This window comes from Nycticebus coucang, chromosome 2, assembly GCF_027406575.1.
Source record: "Nycticebus coucang isolate mNycCou1 chromosome 2, mNycCou1.pri, whole genome shotgun sequence".
Taxonomy (NCBI): domain Eukaryota; kingdom Metazoa; phylum Chordata; class Mammalia; order Primates; family Lorisidae; genus Nycticebus; species Nycticebus coucang.
The window spans coordinates 26,080,528-26,102,887 of record NC_069781.1 but is presented as its reverse complement, the minus strand read 5'-3'; the positions used below and the strand labels follow the sequence as shown (position 1 = coordinate 26,102,887).

Genomic DNA, 22,360 nt, shown 5'->3' with positions numbered 1-22,360 from the left:
AACTTTAAACATGAAAGCGGACTCATGGTACATTGTATATGTGAACGTATTGTATCAGGTAACCCCTCATAAGCTCAGTGATCTATTCAAAATTTCTACCTGATTCACAGCTCTCTGGTTCATGGCACTCTGGTTCACTCTGGCTTTGGACGGTCAAAGTCTCTGTGGAGCAGCAGTTTATCAATTTATCCTCAATGTCAACTCTATGCTTGGTAGTAAGATCTGAAAAAAAGAGAAGAAACTCTACTATCAGCCAAAATACCATTAAATTAATTTTTTGTAACCTTGTTCATGGCTTTTTCCCTTTAAAGTATCTTCATTGCTTTATTGTAGGCCAATTTTCTATTTAGAGAAAAGGAGCGATTTAGACTTCTGAAGAAAATGCTAACTCAGGTGAATACTCCCCCATGTACACCCTCTTTTATTCCTCAACCATCAATCAAAATTACTAAAGGAAAATAAAAATGGGAAAAATCTACATAGTCATCCGAAGCTAAGCTAGGGTAGGAAATCCAAAAGTCCCAAACTTCAAAGAGTGAGATCTATGGCCCATTTAGCTGGAATTCTACTTGTTTATATTAATACTACCATTTTGGTACATGTTGTGCTAGCTGTCTGATGCATTTTGCCTGTCTGTTTACTTTTTACCTTCTGGCTTTCTTTCATTTTTCTCTTCCTTTCTTTTTTTTTTTTTTTGAGACAGAGTCTCACTATGTCGCTCTTGGTAGAGTGCGTGGTATCACAGCTCACAGCAACCTTGAACTCTTGGGCATAAGCAATTCTCTTGCCTCAGCCTCCCAAGTAGCTGGGACTATAGGCGCCCACCACAATGCCCGGCTATTTTTTTGTTGGTGATGCACTTGTTATTGTAGTTTTTCAGCTGGCCTGGGCCGGTTTTGAGCTGCCAGCCTTGGTGTAGTGGCTGGTACCCTACCCACTGAACTACAGGCACGGCCCGAAATAGTACTATTTTTATTTCCATACTAAATATTAGTGATGTAAATAATTAATTACTTAGTAATGTAAATATTAATTAATTAGTGATGTAAATAATTAAGCAAATAGCATTATGAATAGTAATTCTTTTTTTTTTTTTTTGAGAGTCTCACTTTGTCACCCTTGGTAGAGTGCCATGGCATCTAGCTCACAGCAACCTCAAACTCTTAGGCTCAGGCAATCCTCTTCAGCCTCCACAGTAGCTGGGACTATAGGCGCCTGCCATAATGCCTGGCTAACATTTAGAGACGAGGTCTCGCTCTTACTCAGGCTGCTCTCGAACTCTTGAGCTCAAGCAATTCACCAGCTTGGTCTCCCAGAGACCACATTGCAGCTGTGAGCCACCACACCTCGCCTTTGGATAGTAATTCTTTCCCTTAATGAGTCTGGCTTCTAGATGGCCTATCACAGAGTTATATATTTATATAGTGGACTTAAAAACTTAATCCTCACTTATTGTTAAGTAGTCAGTATGGTTTTATCACTTTCGTAAATAAAGCAGTAAACTTCCAAATAAATGATTAATATGATCCAGTTCTAAATGTAACTAAATGACCACATCATCAATACATTTAAGAAGCAATACGATTGAGCATTGCACTGAAACAAAAGATGATTCTGAGATTTCAGATTTGGTAATATTACTAACAATAATAATAGAGCAAAGAATGACGGGATTGCTTTGGGAGATAAAACATTTTTTAAAAGCGTAAGAAAGGGCTCAGCGCCTGTGGCTCAAGTGGCTAAGGTGCCAGCCACATAAGCTGGCAGGTTCGAATCCAGCCCCGGCCCACCAAACAACCACCATGGCTGCAACCAAAAAATAGTCAGGCGTTGTGGCAGGCGCCTGTAGTCCCAGCTACTTGGGAAGCGGAGGCAGGAGAATCACTTTAGCCCAGAAGTTAGAGGTTACTGTGAGCTGTGATGCCATAGCACTCTACCCAGGGTGACAGTTTGATGCTCTGTCTCAAAAAAAAAAAAAAAAAAAAGAAGAAGAAAGCGTAACAAAGGTCTATAAGATTTCTAATGCTGCTATAAAATATAAAATTTTATTTACTGAGTTATAATAATTTAAGATTTATATTTTTAATATTACTGATGTTTCTGCCATTCCTCTTCTCTAATCTTTGTAACGCTCTTCCATGTAGGATTCAGTTTTGATGTGAAAGACTTGGGGCAGGACCCCCCACTCTGCCCTGAGCGATGACGACCCCAATCAACCGCAAGAGACGGCGCTTGATGCAAACAGCAAGAGGATTTTATTCCAGCACGCTGGGGCTTGACTCACAACTCTTTTAGGAGCCAAGGAGTCAAGCCCTGAACAGCAGGTTTTACAAGCTTATAAAGGCAAAAACCACAAAGTAGGGAGGGGTAGCAGACATAGCAGGGGCTTTAGGGAGGGGTAGCAGACATAGGGGCTTTTCCAGATAAGAAGAACTCTGGTTCATTACTCATCTGTCTTAAGACAAGATCAGCAGTTAAACATTTGCTTAGCTTTTTTCTTTCAGAACCAGTTACCGGTTATCTGCTTCAGCTCCGGGCTATTTCCTAGAACAGTTACAAAAGGTCACATTCTTATGGTAGGGGGTGAGGGGTGCTGCTACATATCTGGTCCCCCCCCTTTTTGGATTTGGTAGTACTTTCCTTCATTCCCCCATTTGTTTTTTGGGAAGTTCTAATCATGGAACTTCTGGCTCTATGTATTCATTCTCATGGCTATCGTCCCAGCGGAGAGACTGGTAATGCTGTCTGAGCATTAACACTTGTACAGCACTTACTCTCTCCCGGACGAAGGTGATTATACGATTGAAAATGCAGGGCCCAAAGGTAAGAATTAGAAGCAGTATGATAAGGGGACCTATTAAACTGGAAACGAGAGTGGTGAACCACGGGGACTGGTTGTACCAACTTTCAAACCACCCTTGATGGGCCTCCCGGTCTCGTTGCCTTTTTTCCAGTCTCTCCCTGAGTTTAGACATGGAGTCTTTTACCATGCCAGAGTGATCTATATAGAAACAGCATTCTTCTCTCAGTGCAGCGCATAACCCTCCATCTTTTGAGCAGTACTAGGTATGGTCCTTTCCACCGTGGTTCAAGGTTGGCTGTCCGGTGGCGCCAGATGTACACCGAATCTCCAACCTAGAACTGGTGAGGTATTTGCAGATCTCCGGGCTTGTAGGCTTCGATCAGCCGGCTCCACACTTCCTTTTGCACAGTTTCAAGGGCTTTTAATCTGGTGTATAGAGATTGAGAGGAGTAAGATTCTGGGGAAGGGAGGTGCTGCATGGCAATGAGCGGGGGGTGAGCTCCATATAGGATTTCAAAGGGGGTCAGCTTGAGAGTACTAGGGGTGTTGCGCACACGGAACAGGGCAAAGGGAAGGAGGACTGTCGAGTTAGTAATGCCAGTCTCTAAGGATAATTTAGTCATGGCCTCTTTTAGGGTTCTATTCATCCTCTCTACCTGCCCTGAGCTCTGGAGCCAATAAGCACAATGTAATTTCCATTCAAGCCCCAGAATTTTGGCCAAACCCTGACTAACCTGGGCAATGAAAGCGGGACCGTTGTCGGATCCGATTACTTTGGGTAGCCCAAATCTTGGAAAAATGTCTTCTAATATTATTTTGGCCACAACTTGAGCAGTCTCCCTCTTTGTAGGAAAAGCTTCGACCCATCCTGAGAAAGTGTCTATGAACACTAGCAAGTACTTGTATCCGTACTTAGCCGGCTTAATCTCAGTAAAATCTGTTTCCCAGTAGCTTCCAGGGTGATCCCCTCAGAGTCGTTTTCCCTGAGGTAGTGTGCTAGGCTGGGTGTTTACTAATTGGCAAGGTCTGCACTCTTTTACAGCTGCATCAACGAGCTTACTTGATTCTATAATATAGTATGGAGAGGACTGAACAATGGTTTTCAGATGCTTGGGGCCCAGATGGGTTAATTTATGAAGTTGCCTGAGAAAGGTGATTGCCTGCTCCTCAGGGAGGATGTTTTTCCCTTCCGGGGTTTCTCGGATCCCCTCTGGGGATTCTAGGTGGAGGCCTAATCTGTCCATCCTCTCGAGATCCCGCTCCAAATATTTAAAGTTTTTGATAAGGGGGGGTGCTATTTCTTTAAGGCTAGGCCTTAAAGTGTTTTCATATAGCGGTAGGATGTTGAGCCCTTGAGCCGCTAGCTTAGCTTCTCGGTCGGCTCTTTGGTTTCCCTCAGCAACTCTGGACCCCCCTTTCTGATGTCCAGGGCAGTGGATTATGGCCACTCTCTTAGGGAGGTGAACAGCCTCCAGTAGACTTAGGATTTCTTCCCTGTGTTTAATTTCTTTTCCTGCTGAAGTCAACAGTCCTCGCTGTCTGTAAATGCTTCCTGCAAAAGCATACCTGCTATCAGTGTATATGTTAACTTTTTTTCCTTCTGCCAAATGTAAGGCCTGGGTCAAGGCGACCAGCTCGGCCTTCTGGGCCGACGTCCCTTCAGGCAGACTATTTGCCCAGATGGTCTGCTTATCGTCCACCACCGCCGCCCCGGCCACCCTTTTACCTTCTATTATGGAGCTGCTCCCATCAGTGAACCAGGTCAATTGGGCATCCGGCAGGGGCTGATCACAGAGGTCCCTCCGAGTTCCAGTCTCCTCAGCCAGTACTTCTTGGCATGTGTGTAATACATCCTCCCGGACAGAGGTATCAGGTAGTAGGGTAGCCGGGTTGAGGATGACAGGCGGGCCAAACTGGACTCTGTCTCCATTTAATAAGAGACTCTGGTAGTGTGTCATGCGGGCATTGGACAGCCACCGATCAGGGGGGCTGTCTGATGATGCTTTCTAAGGCATGGGGGGCAATGACTGTCAACTTCTGCCCCATAGTCAATTTGTCTGCATCTTTTACCAGTACCACCACTGCCGCCACAGACCTCAGATAGGCTGGCCAACCACCAGTGACGGGGTCTAATTTCTTGGAGAGGTATGCTACCGGTCTTTTCCATGGCCCTAAAGGCTGCGTCAGCACCCCTCGGGCCACTCCTCTCTTCTCATCTACGTATAGGACAAAGGGCTTTGTTACATCTGGTAGAGCCAGGGCCGGGGCTGATAATAATGCCTTTTTAATGTTGTCAAAGGCCCGCTGTTGGCTGGCACCCCACTCGAAGGGAGTGCTTTCCTTGGTCAAAGGGTAGAGGGGGGCTGCCAGAGTAGCAAACCCCGGTATCCATAAGTGGCAGAACCCCGCAGTCCCTAAGAATTCTCGCACCTGGTGGGGAGAGCGGGGAACTGGAATCTGAGTCACAGTATGCTTCCTGGCTTCTGTTAACCATCTCTGCCCTCCTCTTAGGGTGTAACCCACGTACGTTACCTCTTTCTGGCAGATCTGGGCTTTCTTGGTGGAGGCTCGATATCCTAAGTGGGCTAGCTCTTCCAGTAACAGTTCTGTGCCCCGATGGCACTCTTCCTTTGTCGTTCCAGCTAGTAGTAAGTCATCTACATATTGTAGGAGCGTTACCTGAGGGTGGCTGGCGCGAAAGTGAGCTAGGTCTTGGTGGAGGGCTTCATCAAAGATGGTTGGGGAGTTCTTGAACCCCTGTGGAAGTCGGGTCCATGTCAATTGCCCCGTCATTCCAGAGTCCGGGTCTCTCCATTCAAATGCGAAGATGTTCTGGCTAGAGGAGTGTAGTCGGAGGCAGAAGAAGGCATCCTTCAAATCCAGGACAGTGTACCAAGATATGGTCCGGAGGGAGAGAGCTCAACAGATTATAAGGGTTAGGCACAGTGGGGTGGATGTCTTGTGCCTGCTTGTTTACTTCTCTCAAGTCCTGCACAGGGCAATAGTCTCCTGTGCCGGGTTTCTTGATGGGTAATAAGGGGGTGTTCCATGGTGACTGGCACTTTACTAGTATGCCCAGCTGTAGGAGACACTGAATGTGAGGCCTAATCCCTTCCCGAGCTTCCCTAGTCATAGGATACTGGCGCACTGCCACAGGAGTGGAAGTAGCTTTGAGTTCTATGACTATAGGCGGCCTTTCTGCGGCCAGTCCCATTCCGGCAGTTTCGGCCCATGCCCCGGGATATTTTTCTAGCCAGTCATGTATGAGACTAGTCCCTTTCTCCCGTTGCTTTTCAAAGAGTCTATGTTCATCCTCCAAACGCATGGTCAGGGCTGTTACTCTCTTATTCTGGGTTACCTCTGGGCCATCAGGAGTGAAAGTGATCTGGGCTTCCATTTTGGTGAGTAAATCTCTCCCAAGGAGGGGTGCAGGGCACTCAGGGATAATTAAGAATGAGTGGGTTACCCGTCCCACTCCCAGATCTACTGATCTTCGGGTAGTCCATGAGTACTGCTGATGCCCTGTGGCCCCTACAACCCAGGATTTTTTCTTGGAGACAGGTCCTGATGGTTCGAGTAGGACTGAGTGTTGAGCTCCGGTGTCTACTAGGAACTCAACTGGCTTCCCCTCCACCTTAAGTATTACCCTAGGCTCGGGGAGGGGTTCCGAGCCCCATCCCCGCTAATCTTCTTCTTTCTCTAAGGCCAGTACTTTCTTCCTTTTTTAGGACATTCCCTGGCCCAGTGCCCCTTCTCCTTACAGTAGGCACATTGATCCTTATCTAACGGGATGCAGTTGCCCAGGCTACCTGACTTCTTAGTTCTACCTTGGGTCTGTTCTTGGCTCTTCTCCCCTACTACTGCGGCCAAAAATCCGTGTTAAGTTTTTCTCCTGTCTTCGGTCTCTCTTATTTTCCCTTTCCTCTCTCTCTTTCTCCTTTCTCTGCTCTTTTTCTTCCTCAGTTTCTCTTTTATGGTATACTTTCTCAGCTTCCTTAACTAAATCCTGCAAGGTATAGTCCTGCAATCCTTCAATCCTCTGCAGCTTTCTTTTAATGTCTACAGCTGACTGCCCTATGAAAGTCATAGCCACGGAAGCCCTCTGTCCTTCAGAGGCAGGGTCAAATGGGGTGTAGCGCCTAAAAGCTTCCATTAGTCGCTCAAGAAACACTGAGGGGGGTTCCGTGGCCCCCTGTATTACTTCTCTTACCTTAGCCAAATTAGTGGGGCGTCTTGCCGCCCCACGGAGGCCAGCCACTAGAGCCTGGCGATAGACTGTCAGTCGCTCCCTACCTTCTGCCGTGTTGAAGTCCCAGTCAGGTCTGGAGAGGGGAAAGGCAGCCTCGATGATGTTGGGGAGCTGGGTAGGATGCCTGTCCGCCCTGAGTACATTCTTCCTAGCTTCTAGTAAAATCCTCTCCCTCTCTTCAGTAGTGAAGAGAGTCTGTATGAGCTGCTGGCAGTCATCCCATGTGGGCTGATGAGAGAACATCAAGGACTCTACCAGCCCAGTAAGGCGTTGGGGGTCTTCTGAAAAAGGGGGGTGATTAGTTTTCCAGTTATACAGGTCTGCGGAAGAAAATGGTCAGTACTGGAGGGGCTGGAGAGGAGGTGGTCCCTCATCTGTTGCCACCAGCGGGGGGCCGTATGCCCTCAGGGGCAGGGCAATAGTAGTGTCGGGAGACATTCCTCCCCGGCGGTGACTCCTGGTACCTTGTGCGGGCCCCAGTGAAGGTTCCCCCGGGGGTGCAGAGGGAGCAATCGCCGGATCCGGTGATGCTGGTCCTCCCTGCCCCCCAACAGGAGCCAAGGCAGGAGGGTATGGGGGAGGAGGGGGCGGAGGGTCGAGGAGAAGATGATCAGTCTGAATTTCCGGGTGCATCTTCTTAGGGGGGGGTCTGAGCTGTCGCCCCCTTTTCTGGAGCCGGAAGATTGGACAGCGAGCACCCGAGGATTAGACAGGGGCCTGGGTGTGGCAGTCCATGGCCGAACCCAGGGGGGCGGATTCTGCACCAGGTCCTGCCAGACTATGATGTAAGGTTGTTGATCCGGATGGGCTCCCGGTCCTCTCTGAAAAACAATCTCTTTGATAGCAAAAATAAGAGATAAGTCAAAGGTTCCTCCTGAGGGCCAGCCGACGTTAAAAGTGGGCCACTCCGAGGAGCAGAAAGTCTGCCTTGGGCCTTTTTTAACCTCTACTGACAGGTCACGACCTCTTCTCTTCACTTCAGTCCAATGATCTAGAGTCAAACTCAGAGGGGTTGTCACAGTCTGTCCCATCGTCAGTAGATATGTCAGAAACACAAATAACAGGAATAACAGAAATATTACAGATACAAGGACCTACCTACCACACTTGGTCCTTCACAAGCCTACAACAGAATCAGATGGGCGCGTTTCTCGTAATTTTTGATCAAACAACTGGACTTGATCAGCACCCTTACAGCAGGAGACAACCAGGCGTCCCTGGTTCTCCTCAGTTCCTGGGGCGTCCCCCAGGATTTCAGCCTGTGGTCCTCCGGGCACGTCTACCGACCACTGTCCGGCCACTCTCACGAGGTGCCGAACGGCTGCGAAATCGAAAGCGTGCACACAAAGTCAAACAAAGGACTGAAGACACAGACCAGACAGTTTTCGGGGTACCCCTTTCTTACCTCCAAGGTCAACTCTGCAGGTGAGGGGTGGTCGTCAAATCCTGGGAGAGCCCCCAAATGAAAGACTTGGGGCAGGACCCCCCACTCTGCCCTGAGCGATGACGACCCCAATCAACCGCAAGAGACGGCGCTTGATGCAAACAACAAGAGGATTTTATTCCAGCACGCTGGGGCTTGACTCGCAACTCTTTTAGGAGCCAAGGAGTCAAGCCCTGAACAGCAGGTTTTACAAGCTTATAAAGGCAAAAACCACAAAGTAGGGAGGGGTAGCAGACATAGCAGGGGCTTTAGGGAGGGGTAGCAGACATAGGGGCTTTTCCAGATAAGAAGAACTCTGGTTCATTACTCATCTGTCTTAAGACAAGATCAGCAGTTAAACATTTGCTTAGCTTTTTTCTTTCAGAACCAGTTACCGGTTATCTGCTTCAGCTCGGGGCTATTTCCTAGGACAGTTACAAAAGGTCACATTCTTATGGTAGGGGGCGAGGGGTGCTGCTACATATCTGGTCCCCCCCCCCCTTTTTGGATTTGGTAGTACTTTCCTTCAGATGCTGATAGGATTCTGAGTTAATGTTAATAATAAATACAAAGGGGCAGATAAGAGAATAAAAAGACAACTAGGAGTCTAATAATCAAATTTTAAACATGAAACAGACTCACAGTATATTGTATATGTGAATGTATTGTATCAGGTTGTAACCCCTCACAAGCTCAATGATCTATTCAAAATTTCTACCTGATTCACAGCTCTCTGGTTCACTCTGGCTTTGGATGGTCAAAGTCTCTGTGGAGCAGCAGTTTATCAATTTATCCTCAATGTCAGCTCCATGCTTGGTAGTAAGATCTGAAAAGAAGAGAAGAAACTCTATTATCAGCCAAAATACCATTAAATTAATTTTTTGTAACCTTGTTCATGGCTTTTTCCCTTTAAAATATCTTCATTGCTTTTTTGTAGGCCAATTTACTGTTTAGAGAAAAGTAGAGATTTAGACATCTGAAGAAAATATTGACTCAGGTGAATACTCCCCCATGTACACCCTCTTTTACTCCTCAACCATCAATCAAAATTACTAAAGGAAAATAAAAATGGGAAAAATCTACATAGTCATCCGAAGCTAAGCTAGGGTAGGAAATCCAAAGGTCACAAACTTTAAAGAGTGAGATCTATGGCCCATTTAGCTGGAATTCTACTTGTTTATAATAATACTACCATTTTGGTACATGTTGTGCTAGCTGTCTGACACATTTTGCCTGACTGTTTACTTTTTACCTTCTGGCTTTCTTTCATTTTTTTGTTTGTTTGTTTTGAGAGAGAGTCATCCTTGGTAGAGTACTGTGGTATCACAGCTCACAGCAACCTTGAACTCTTGGGCTTACACAAATCTCTTGCCTCACACTCCCAAGTAGCCGGGACTATAGGTGCCAGCCACAATGCCCAGCTGCTTTTCTGTTGATGGTGCACTTGTCATTGTTGTTTTTTAGCTGGCCCGGGCTGGGTTCGAACCTGCCAGCCTTGGTGTAGTGGCTGGCGCCCTACCACTGAGCTACTATAAAAATAGTACTATTTTTATTTCCATACTAAATATTAGTGATGTTAAGCAAATAGCATTATGAATAGAAATACTGTTTTTTTTTTTTTAGAGTCTCACTTTGTGAGAGCCATGGTGTTACAGCTTTATTTTATAGTATATGTACAGTGTTGTCCAGGGGGAAGTAGCATAAACAAAAGAGTCTCCCTTGGTAGAGAGCCATGGTGTTACAGCTCATACCAACCTGAAATGCTTAGGCTCAGGCAATCCTCTTCAGCCTCCTGAGTAGCTGGGACTATAAGTGCCTGCCATAATGTCTGGCTAACTTTTAGAGATGGGGTCTCGCTCTTGCTCAGGCTGGTCTTGAATTCCTGAGCTCAAGCAATCCACCAGCTTGGTCTCCCAGAGTGCCAGGATTGCAGCTGTGACCCACCACACCTCGCCTTTGGATAGTAATTCTTTACCTTACTGAGTCTGCCTTCTTGATGGCCTATCACAGAGTTATATATTTATAGAGTAGACTTAAAAACTTAATCCTCACTTATTGTTAAGTAGTCTGTATGGTTTTATCACTTTCGTAAATAAAGCAGTAAACTTCCAAATACATGATTAATATGATCTAATTATAAATGTAACTAAATGACCATATCATCAATACATTTAAGAAGGAACACAACTGTGCACTGCACTGGAACAAAAGATGATTCTGAGATTTCAAATTTGGTAAGGTAATGTTACTAACAATAATAATAGAGCAAAGAATGATAGGATTACTTTGGGAGATAAAAAATTTTAGGCTCGGTGCCTGTGGCTCAAGCAGCTAAGGCACCAGCCACATACACCTGAGCTGGTGGGTTCAAATCCAGCCTGGGCCTGCCAAACAACAATGATGGCTGTAACCAAAAATAGCTGGGCGTTGTGGCAGCTATCTGGGAGTTAGAGGCAGGAGAATTGCTTAAGCCCAGGAGTTGGAGTTTTCTGTGAGTTTTGATGCCACGGCACTCTACCCAGGGCAACAGCTTGCGGTTCTGTCTCAAAAAAAAAAAAAGAAAAAATTTAAAAACATGTAAGAAAGTCTGCAAGATTCCTGATGCTGCTATAAAATATAAAATTGTATTTACTGAGTTATAATTAAGATTTATATTTTTAATATTAATGTGTTTCTGCCATTCCTCTTCTCTAATCTTTGTAATGCTCCTCTGTGAGATGGCAGAGCCCTCACAGCCTGGGGAACATTCAGAGAATGAACCCCCAAATGCTTCTCCTCCATTCCCCAAACAGCCATATTTCTTTCTTCCTGCTCCCTCTGCCAGAAGTCATGTAGCCCTTTCTTTGTCTAGTTAACTATCCCTTCTTGTTTCTTGTCATATGTTAACAAAGTTGAGTAGAAACCATTAACAAGATAGTTTGTCTTTGTTAAAGTTACTTACATTTTCCTATTGTACTGTAAGACCAAAACTATGTCTTTTGTTTATGCTACTTCCCCCTGGACAACACTGTACATATACTATAAAATAAAGCTGATTATGTGCTTTGGTGCTGGCTGTAGCCATCAGCTCAGTCAGTCCTCCCTGCCCCACCCTTTGTTTCCGTGTCTTGTGCTGTATTTTCCTCATTCTCCACCAATTCCACTCTGGTTCATTCCCCTTCGCTGCCCTGATTCGCGACACTCCTCTATGTAGGGTTCAGTTTTGATGCTGATAGGATTCTGAGTTAATGTTAGTAATAAATACAAAGGGGCAGATAAGAGAAAAAAGACAACTAGGAGTTTAATAATCAAATTTTAAACATGAAAGCGGACTCATGGTACATTGTATATGTGAATGTATTGTATCAGGTAACCCCTCATAAGCTCAATGATCTATTCAAAATTTCTACCTGATTCACAGCTTTCTGGTTCATGGCACTCTGGTTCACTCTGGTTTGGGATGGTCAAAGTCTCTGTGAAGCAGCACTTTGTCAATCTATCCTCAATGTCAACTCCGTGTGTGGTAGTAAGATCTGAAAAAAACAGAAGAAACTCTACTATCAGCCAAAGTATCATTAATTTTTTTTACCTTGTTCATGGCTTTTTCCCTTTAAAAGTATCTTCATTGCTTTATTGTAGGCCAATTTTCCATTTAGAGAAAAGGAGAGATTTAGACTTCTGAAGAAAATGCTGACTCAGGTGAATACTCCCCCATGCATGCCCTCTATTACTCTTCAACTATCAATCAAAATTACTAAAGGAAAATAAAAATGGGAAAAATCTACATAGTCACTGGAAGCTAAGCTAGGGTGGGAAAGCCAAAAGTCCCAAACTTCAAAGAGTGAGATCTATGGCCCATTTAGCTGGAATTCTACTTGTTTATATCATTATTATTATTATTTTAAATTTGTACATTGATGCATTTATGGGGTTCAGGGTACTGCTTCAATATACAATGTGAAATGCTTACATTGAACTTGGTAACACATCCATCAATCCATCACAATTATACTCATTTCTTAATAGTTTTGAATGTATCATTGCATTGTGCAAATTAGGTGAGGTCCTCCCAAATGCCCTCCCTCCTCCCATAGCTCCCCTCCCCTCTCCTCTCTCTTTTCTTCCCTTCTACTTTCTGGACTATAGTTATGTTTTGCCATTTGTGTGAGTGTATAGGTGGTTCATAGTAGTATTGAGTACATTGGATACTTTTTTTCTGTTTTTGTACTAAAAAGAATATGTTCCAGCTCCATCCAGGTAAACATAAGATGTCAAGTCTCCATCTTTTTTTATGGCTGCATAGTATTCCATGGTGTACATATACCACAATTTGTTAATCCATTCATGGGTCAGTGGGTACTTGGGCTGTTTCCATGTCTTGGCTAGTATGAATTAGGCTGCAATAAACATTCTGGTGCAAATGTCTTTGTTGTAAAATGATTTTTGATCATCTGGGTATATACCTAGTAGAGGAATTTCAGGATTGAATGGTAGGTCTAACTTTAGTTCCTTGAGTGTTCTCCAAACTTCTTTCCAAAAAGGTCGTATTAGCTTGCAGTCCCACCAGCAATGTAGAAGCATTTCCTTCTCTCCGCATCCACGCCAACCTCTGTAGTTTTGGGATTTTGAGATGTGGGCTAATCTTACTAGAGTTAGATGATATCTCAGAGTGGTTTTGATTTGCATTTCTCTGATGATTAAGGATGATGAGCATTTTTTCATATGTTTGTAGGCCATGTGCCTGTCTTCATCAGAGAAGTTTCTGTTCAAGTCTCTTGCCCACATAGAAATGGGGTTATTTATTCTTTTCTTATTGATTAGTTTGAGTTCTCTGTAAATTCTAGTTATCAGATCTTTGTCGGAAGCACAACCTGCAAAAATCTTCTCCCATTTTGAAGGTTGTCTGTTTGCTTTACTTACTGTGCTCTTGGCTGTGCAAAAGCTTTTTAGTTTAATCAGATCCCAGGGATATATTTTTAATCTTGCTCCAGGCAATTGGAGATTGCCTGGAGAGGTCCTTCTCATAAAATATTTTCCCAGGCCAATGTCTTCAAGTGTTTTCCTTGTACTCTCTTCTAGCATTTTTATAGTTTCATGTCTTAAGTTAAAACTTTTTATCCAGCGAGAATCTATTTTTGTTAATGGTGAAAGGTGGAGGTCCAGTTTCAGTCTCCTACAGGTCACCAGCCAGTTCACCCAGCACCATTTGTTAAATAGGGAGTCTTTCCCCCACTGAATATTTTTGATAGGCTTGTCAAAGATCAAACAGCGATAAGTAGCTGGGTTCATTTCTTGGTTGTTTATTCTGTTCCATAAATCTACTGCTCTGTTTTTGTGCCAGTACCATGCTGTTGTGATCACTATAAATTTATAGTGTAGCCTGAAGTCTGGTAATATGATACCTCCTGATTTGTTCTTATTTCTGAGTAATGTATTTGCTATTCAAGGTTTTTTCTCATTGCATATAAAAACAAAGTACTATTTTTTCTTTTCTTTCTTTTTTATTTATTTATTTTTTTTTTGAGACAGAGCCTCAAGCTGTTGCCCTGGGTAGAGTGCTGTGGCATTACAGCTCACAGCAACCTCCAACTCCTGGGCTCAAGCAATTCTCCTGCATTTGCCTCCCAAGTAGCTGGGACTACAGGCACCCGCCACAATGCCTGGCTATTTTTTTTTTTTTTGGTTGCAGCCATCATTGTTGTTTGGTGGGTCTGGGCTGGATTCGAACCTACCAGCCCAGGTATATGTAGCTGGCACCTTAGCTGCTTGAGCCACAGGCGCCGAGCCCAAAGTACTATTTTTTCAAGTTCTTTAAAGTTACGACAATGGTGCTTTAATAGGGATTGCATTAAATCTGTAGATTGCTTTGGGTAGTATGGACATTTTAACAATGTTGATTCTTCCCAGCCATGAGCATGGTATGTTTTTCCATTTGTTAACATCTTTAGCTATTTCCTTTCTCAGAGTTTCACAGTTGTCCTTACAGAGATCTTTCATGTCCTTTGTTAGGTAGATTCCCAGATACTTCATCTTCTTTCGCACTATTGTTAAAGGAATAAAGTCCTTGATTGTTTTTTCAGCTTGACTATTGTTGGTGTATATAAAAGCTACTGCTTTTGTATTAATTTTGTATCCTGAGATGCTGCTGTATTCCTTGATCACTTCTAAGAGTTTTGAAGTTGAGTCCCTGGGATTTTCCAGGTATAGGATCATATCATCAGCAAAGAGTGAGAGTTTGATCTCCTCTGACCCTATTTGGATACCCTTGATCACCTTCTCTTGCCTAATTGCGATGGCTAAGGCTTCCATTACTATGTTAAATAGACGTGGAGACAGTGGGCATTGCCTTGCCTTGCCTTGCTCCTGATCTGAGTGGAAATGTTTTCAATTTTACACCATTCAATATTGGCTGTGGGTTTGCAGTAGATGGCCTCTGTTGGTTTAAGACATGCCTTCTATGCTTAATTTCTTAAGAATTCTGATCATGAAAGGATGTTAAATATTATCAAAGGGTTTTTCTGCATCAATGGAGAGAATCATATGATCTTTGTTTTTTATTTTATTGGTGTGATGTATTATATTTATAGATTTGCATATGTTGAACCAACCCTGAAACCCTGGAATAAAATCAACTTGATCATGGTATATAATTTTTTTGATGTGTTATTGAATTCTGTTTGCTAAGATCTTTTTTTTTTTTTTTTTTTTTTTTTGTGATTTTTGGCCAGGGCTGGGTTTGAACCCGCCACCACCGGCATATGGGACCAGGGCCCTACTCCTTGAGCCACAGGCGCCGCCCTGTTTGCTAAGATCTTATTGAATATTTTTGAATCGATATTCATTAATGATATTGGTCTATAATTTTCTTTTTTATTGGGTCCTTTCCTGGTTCAGGTATCAGGGTGATATTTGCTTCATAGAATGTGTTGGGAAGTATTTTTTCTTTTTCTATGCTTTGGAAAACATTGTATAATACAGGTACTAGTTCCTCTTGAAAGGTTTGATAGAATTCAGATGTGAAGCCATCTGGTTCTGGACTTTTCTTTTTAGGGAGATTTTGTATTGTTGATGCTATTTCAGTGGTTGATATAGGTCTATTCAAGATTTCTTTCTGTTTGAGTCTAGGAAGGTGGCAGATTTTCACATTTCTGAGAATAGAGATTTTTGTAGTAATCATTGAGGATTTTTTGAATTTCTGAAGTATCTGTTATTTCTCCTTTATCATTTCTGATAAACGATATTACAGATTTTACTTTTCTATTTCTGGTTAGGTTGGCCAAAGGTTTATCAATTTGTTAATCTTTTACAAAAAAACAACTTTTTGTTTTGTTGATCTTCTGAATGATTCTTTTGTTTTCAATTTTATTTAATTGTGCCCTAATTTTGGTTATGTCTTTTCTTCTGCTGGGTTTGGGGTTGGAATGTTCTTCCTTTTCCAGTTGCTTAAAATGATCTATTAAGTTGCTGGCTTCCTCTCTGTTTTCTTGATGAAGGCTTCCAATGCTATAAATTTCCCTCTTAGGACTGCCTTTGTGGTATCCCATGTTTTGATAATTTGTGTCTTCGTTATCATTTTGTTCCAAGAATTTGGTGATTTCCTTCTTAATCTCGTCTTTGACCCAGCTATCATTCAACCTAAGATTATTTAGCTTCCATGACTTTGTTTGAGTATGAAGATTCCTATTGCTGTTGAGTTCAACTTTATTCCATGGTGGTCCAAGAAGATACAAGGAATAATTTCTACACTCTTAAATTTTCTGAGGTTAGATTTGTGTCCTAGGATATAATCTATTTTGGAGAATGACCTGTGGGCTGATTAGAAGAATGTATATTCATTTTTATTAGGGTGAAATGTTCTGTAGTGGTCTGTAAAGTCCATTTATTCTAGGGTCAGGTTTAAGTCTAAGATTTCTTTGTTTAGTTTCTCCTTGGAAGATCTATCCAAAACTGTCAAAGGGGTGTTAAAACTTCCAACTATTATAGTGCAGGAAGATATCAAGTTGTTCATATCCATTAGGGTCTGCTTTATGAATTAAGGAGCATTCTGATAGTATGCATAAATGTTAATTATTGAAATCTCTTCATGTTGGGTGTTTCCCTTGACAAATACGTAGTGACCTTCCTTATCTTTCTTTATCTTTGTTGGTTTAAAGCCAATTGTGTCTGCTACTGAAATTGCAATCCCTGCTTTTTTCTGGTTTCCATTTGCCTGTATTATACAAGTCCATGCCTTCACCCTGAGTCTACTTTTTTTTTTTTTTTTGTACAGACAGCTTCTCATTTCATCACCCTCAGTAGAGTGCCATGGCATCACATAGCTCACAGCAACCTCCAACTCCTGGACTTAGGCAAGGTTGACGACCATCTTCTTCTGGCTTGAAACGTTTCAGCTGAGAGATCTGCAGTCATTCTAGTATTTCTCCCTTTGTAGGTGATGCTTTTCTTATGTCTGGCTGTTTGCAGAATTTTCTCCTTAGTCTTAACTTTGGCAAAGTTAATCACAATGTGTCTAGGAGATGCTTTATTTGGATTGAGTCTTGCTGGGGTTCTAAAACTGTCTGCTATCTGAAGTTCTGTATCTCTTGCAATGCTTAGGAAATTCCCCTCCAAAATCTCTTGGAGTAGAGCATCTGTACCTTTAGGATCATCTTCTTCTCCTTTGGAAATTCCTATAAGAGGAATGTTTGATCTTTTGGAGTGATCCCACAACTCTCTCAGGGAGTGATCAGTTTTTGCTCTCCATTTGTCTGCCTCTTTGAGCGTTTGGGAACGTTCTAAAGCTGTCTTCAGTTTCAGAGATCCTTTCTTCTGTCTGGTCAACTCTATTACTGAGGGATTCTACTGTATTTTGGAGTGCCTACTAACTTTTTCATTTCCTTGAGCTCTGCTATCTCTTTTCTCATTATGTCCATATCTTTGGTGACTTGGGGTTTGAATTCATTAATTTCTTGAGACAACTTTACAACTACTCTTTGGAATTCAATTTCTATCTTCTCTTTCAGTCTATTTATCTTATTTGCCATCCATATTCTGAATTCGACTTCTGACATTGCTGCCATTTGTCTATGCATGGCATCTTCAGTTGTATCTCCTTTGTCATTTCTTGCGGGGGTTGATCTACTCTGGTTATTCATGTTGCCAGAGTTCTTCTGTTGGGTCCACACCATGTTTATTTTCCACCGTTTGGTTGTTAGAACTGGTAGGGTGAGATTGAATTGGGGTTCCCAGGTAGCACTAGGCTTTGTAATTGTGGCTTATCTTCAACCTTACAAAGGCCCCTTTCAGAGTTTTAGCCAGAGACTCTGAGGACCTACTAGGTGAGATAGCACAAGCTAGCTCTGTTTTGATATCAGCCAACCTCTACCCTATCTTAAGAAACCACAGTATTAGGTTTAAATCTCAGCTGTGAGGAATACAAACAGCTGCGGCACCCAGCCCCCACCCTTCAGTTCTTTTCTGCTATAGAACTTCGAAGGTCAACCTCAGAATGTCCCGGACTGGACAGCGCCAGACACGGGTCCCAACCAATTTGTCTCAGGCAGTGCAAATCCTGCCCAACAGAGAGAGATACAAGGGTTTCCAACAGCACAATTGGAGCCAGGGATCCACACTCCTGACCGCCAGACTCAGGCCACACTCTTATCCACTTCTCTACTCACAGGCCCAGCCGGAGCCAGGGGCTACACCCCTACCCACCAGTCTCCGTTCACATCCAGCTAGCCTCTGCTTGCCAGATGAGGTGGAGTCAGGGGATCATGCCCCTGCCTGCTAGTCTCAGTCCACTGCCTGGCAAAGCCTCTGTTCACAGGCTCTGTTGGAAAAGGCACTGGGCCCCGCCTTCCAGTCTCGGTCCACACACAGCTAGCCTCTGCTTCCCAGACCAGTTGGAGTCAGGGGACCATGCCGCCACCTGCTAGTCTCTACTTGTTTATATTAATACTACCATTTTGGTACATGTTCTCTTAGCTGTCTGACATATTTTGCCTGTTTACTTTTTACCTTTTGGCTTTCTTTAGTTTTTTTTCTTTGAGACAGAATCTCACTAAGTTGCCCTCAGTAGAGTGCCATGGCATCACAACTCATAGCAACCTTGAACTGTTGGGCTTAAGTGATTCTCTTGCCTCAGCCTCCCAAGCAGGTGGGACTAAAGGCACCCACCACAATGCACAGCTATTCTTTTGCTGGTGGTACATTTGTCATTGTTTTTTAGCTGACCTTGGCCGGGTTCGAAACTGCCAGCCTTGATGTAGTGGCCAGCACCCTACCCACTGAACTATAGGCACCGCCCGAAATAGTACTATTTTTATTTCCATACTAAATATTGGTGATGTTAAGTAGTCAGTTTGGTTTTATCACTTTCATAAATAAAGCAGTAAACTTCCAAATACATGATTAAATTAATCCAATTATACATGTAGCTAAATGACCATATCATCAATACATTTAAGAAGCAACACAATTGGGCATTGCATTGGAACAAAAGATGAGTCTGAGATTTCAAATTTGGTAAGGTAATATTACTAACAATAATAATAGAGCAAAGAATGATAGGATTGCTTTGGGAGATAACAAATTTTAAAAAAGAGTAAGAAAGATCTATAAGATTCCTAATGCTGCTATAAAATATAAAATTTTAATTACTGAGTGGTAATAATTTAAGATTTCTATTTTTAATATTAATGCTGTTTCTGCCATTCCTCTTCTCTAATCTTTGTAATGCTCCTCCACGTAGAATTCAGTTTTGATGCTGATAGGATTCTGAGTTAATGTTAGTAATAAATACAAAGAGGCAGATAAGAGAAAAAAGACAACTAGCAGTATAATAATCAAACTTTAAACATGAAAGCGGACTCACAGTACATCGTATATGTGAATGTATTGTATCAGGTAACCCCTCATAAGTTCAATGATGTATTCAAAATTTCTACCTGATTCACAGCTCTCTGGTTCATGGTACTCTGGTTCACTGTGGCTTTGGATGGTCAAAGTCTCTGTGGAACAGCAGTTTATCAACCTATTCTCAACGTCAACTCCATGTGTGGTAGTAAGATCTGAAAAGAAGAGAAGAAACTCTACTATCAGCCAAAGTACCATTAAATTAATTTCTGTAACCTTGTTTATGGCTTTTTCCTTTTAAAGTATCTTCATTGCTTTATTGTAGGCCAATTTACTGTTTAGAGAAAAGTAGAGATTTAGATATCTGAAGAAAATATTGACTCAAGTGAATATTCCCCCATGCACACCCTCTTTTACTTCTCAACCATCAATCAAAATTACTAAAGGAAAATAAAAATGGGAAAAATCTACATAATCATAGGAAGCTAAGCTAGGGTGGGACATCCAAAAGTCACAAACCTAGAAGAGTGAGATCTATAGCCCATTTAGCTGAAATTCTACTTCTTTGTATTAATACTACCATTTTGGTAAATGTTCTCTCAGGGGTCTGACACATTTTGCCTGTCTGTTTACTTTTGCTTTTTGGCTTTCTTTCTTTCTTTTTTTTTTTTGAGAGAAGTCTCACTATGACGTCCTTGGTAGAGTGCGGTGCTATCACAGCTCACAGCAACCTTGAACTCTTGGGTGTAAGTGATTCTCTTGCCTCGGCCTCCCAAGTAGCTGGGACTACAGGCGCCTGCCACAATGCATGGCTGTTTTTTGGGTTGGTGGTGTACTTGTCATTGTTGTTTTTAGCTGGCCTGGGCAGAGTTTAAACCTGCCAGCCTCGGTGTAGTGGCCAGCACCCTACCCACAGAGCTATGGGTGCTGCCCCAAATAGTACAATTTTTATTTCCATACTAAATATTAGTGATGTTAAGTGAATAGCATTATAAATAGTAATTCTTTTTTTCTTTTTTTTTTTAGACAGAGACTCACTTTGTCACCCTAGCTAGAGTGCCATGGTGCCACAGCTCATAGCAACCTCAAACTCTTGGGTTTAGGCAATCCTCTTCAGCTTCCCGAGTAGCTGGGACTATAGGTGCCTGCCATAAAGTCTGGCTAACTTTTAGAAACAGGGTGTCACTCTTGCTCAGGCTGGTCTTGAATTCCTGAGTTCAAGCAATCCACCAGCTTGGACTCCAAGAGTGCTAGGATTACAGATGTGAGCCACTGCACACCTGGCCTTTGGATAGTAATTCTTTTACCTTAATAATTCTGGCTTCTAGATGGCCTATCACAGAGTTATATTTTTATAGAGTGGACTTAAAAACTCAATCCTCACTTATTGTTAAGCAGTCAGTATGGTTTTATCACTTTCGTAAATAAAGCAGTAAACTTCCAAATACATGATTAATACGATCCAATTATAAATGTAACTAAATGACCATATCATCAATACATTTAAGAAGCAACACAATTGAGCACTGCACTGGAACAAAAGATGATTCTGAGATTTCAAATTTGGTAAGGTAATATTACTCACAATAATAATAGAGCAAAGAATGATAGGACTGTTTTGGGAGATAACAAATTTTAAAAAGGCATAAGAAAAGTCTGCAATATTGCTGATGCTGCTATAAAATATAAAATTTTATTTACTGGGTCATTATAATTTAAGATTTCTATTTTTAATATTATTGCTGTTTCTGCCATTCCACTTATCTAATCTTTTTTTTTTTTTTTTTGCAGTTTTTGTCCCAGGCTGGGTTTGAACCCGCCACCTCCTGCATGTCGGGCTGGCACCCTACTCCTTTGAGCCACAGTTGCTGCCCATCTCTTCTCTAATCTTTGTAATGCTCCTCCATGTAGAATTCAGTTTTGATGCTGATAGGATTCTGAGTTAATGTTAATAATAAATACAAAGGGGCAGATAAGAGAATAAAAAGACAACTGGGAGTATAATAATCAAATTTTAAACATGAAAGCGGACTCATAGTACATTGTATATGTGAATGTATTGTATCAGGTAACCCCTCATAAACTCAAAGATATATTCAAAATTTCTACCTGATTCACAGCTCTCTGGTTCACTGCACTCTGGTTCACTCTGGCTTTGGATGGTCAAGATCTCTGTGGAGCAGCAGTTTATCAATGTATCCTCAATGTCAACTCCATGCTTGGTAGTAAGATCTGAAAAGAAGAAAAGAAACTCTACTATCAGCCAAGGTACCATTAAATTAATTTTTTGTAATCTTGTTCATGGCCTTTTCCCTTTAAAGTATCTGCATTGCTTTATTGCAGGCCAATGTTCCATTTACAGAAAAGTAGAGATTTAGACTTCTGAAGAAAATGCTGACTCAAGTAAACACTCCCCTACAAACACCCTCTTTTACTCCTCAACCATCAATCAAAATTACTAAAGGAAAATGAAAATGGGAAAAATCTACATAATCATTGAAAGCTGAGCTAGGGTGGGAAATCCAAAAGTCACAAACTTCAAAGAGTGAGATCTATGGCCATTTAGCTGGAATTCTACTTGTTTGTATTAATACTACCATTTTGGTAAATGTTCTCTCAGGGGTCTGACACATTTTGTCTGTCTGTTTACTTTTTGCCTTTTGGCTTTCTTTCGTTTATTTTATTTTTATGTTTTTCAGACAGAGTCTCACTGTGTCACCCTCGGTAGAGTGCCATGGCATCACAGCTCATAGCAACCTTGAAGTCTTGGGCTTCAGTGATTCTCTTGCCTCAGCCTCCCAAGTAGGTGGGACTACAGGCACCTGCCACAATGTGTGGCTGTTTTATGTTGGTGGTGCACTTGTCGTCGTCATTTTTTTAGCAGGCCCAGGCGGGGTTTGAAGCTACCAGCCTCAGTGTGGTGGTCAGCACCCTACCTGCGGAGCTACGGGCGCTGTATGAAATAGTACTATTTTTATTTCCATACTAAATATTAGTGATGTTAAGCAATAGCATTATGAATAATAATTCTTTTTTTCCAAGACAGAGTCTTACTTTGTTACCCTTGGTA

General features: G+C 42.3%; 1 protein-coding gene across 1 annotated transcript in view; it reads right to left on the bottom strand.

The window, feature by feature from the left end:
* The window catches only part of SHOC1 (shortage in chiasmata 1), a 93,344-nt gene that overhangs the window by 40,426 nt on the left and 30,558 nt on the right, over window positions 1–22,360 (bottom strand). Inside the window, exons 8-10 of the mRNA XM_053605743.1 lie at window positions 21,400–21,522; window positions 9,194–9,301; window positions 100–222 (exon numbers count right to left, since the gene is read on the bottom strand). Coding sequence (XP_053461718.1) covers window positions 100–222; window positions 9,194–9,301; window positions 21,400–21,522 — 354 coding nt within the window. The remainder of the gene's footprint in view (window positions 1–99; window positions 223–9,193; window positions 9,302–21,399; window positions 21,523–22,360) is intronic.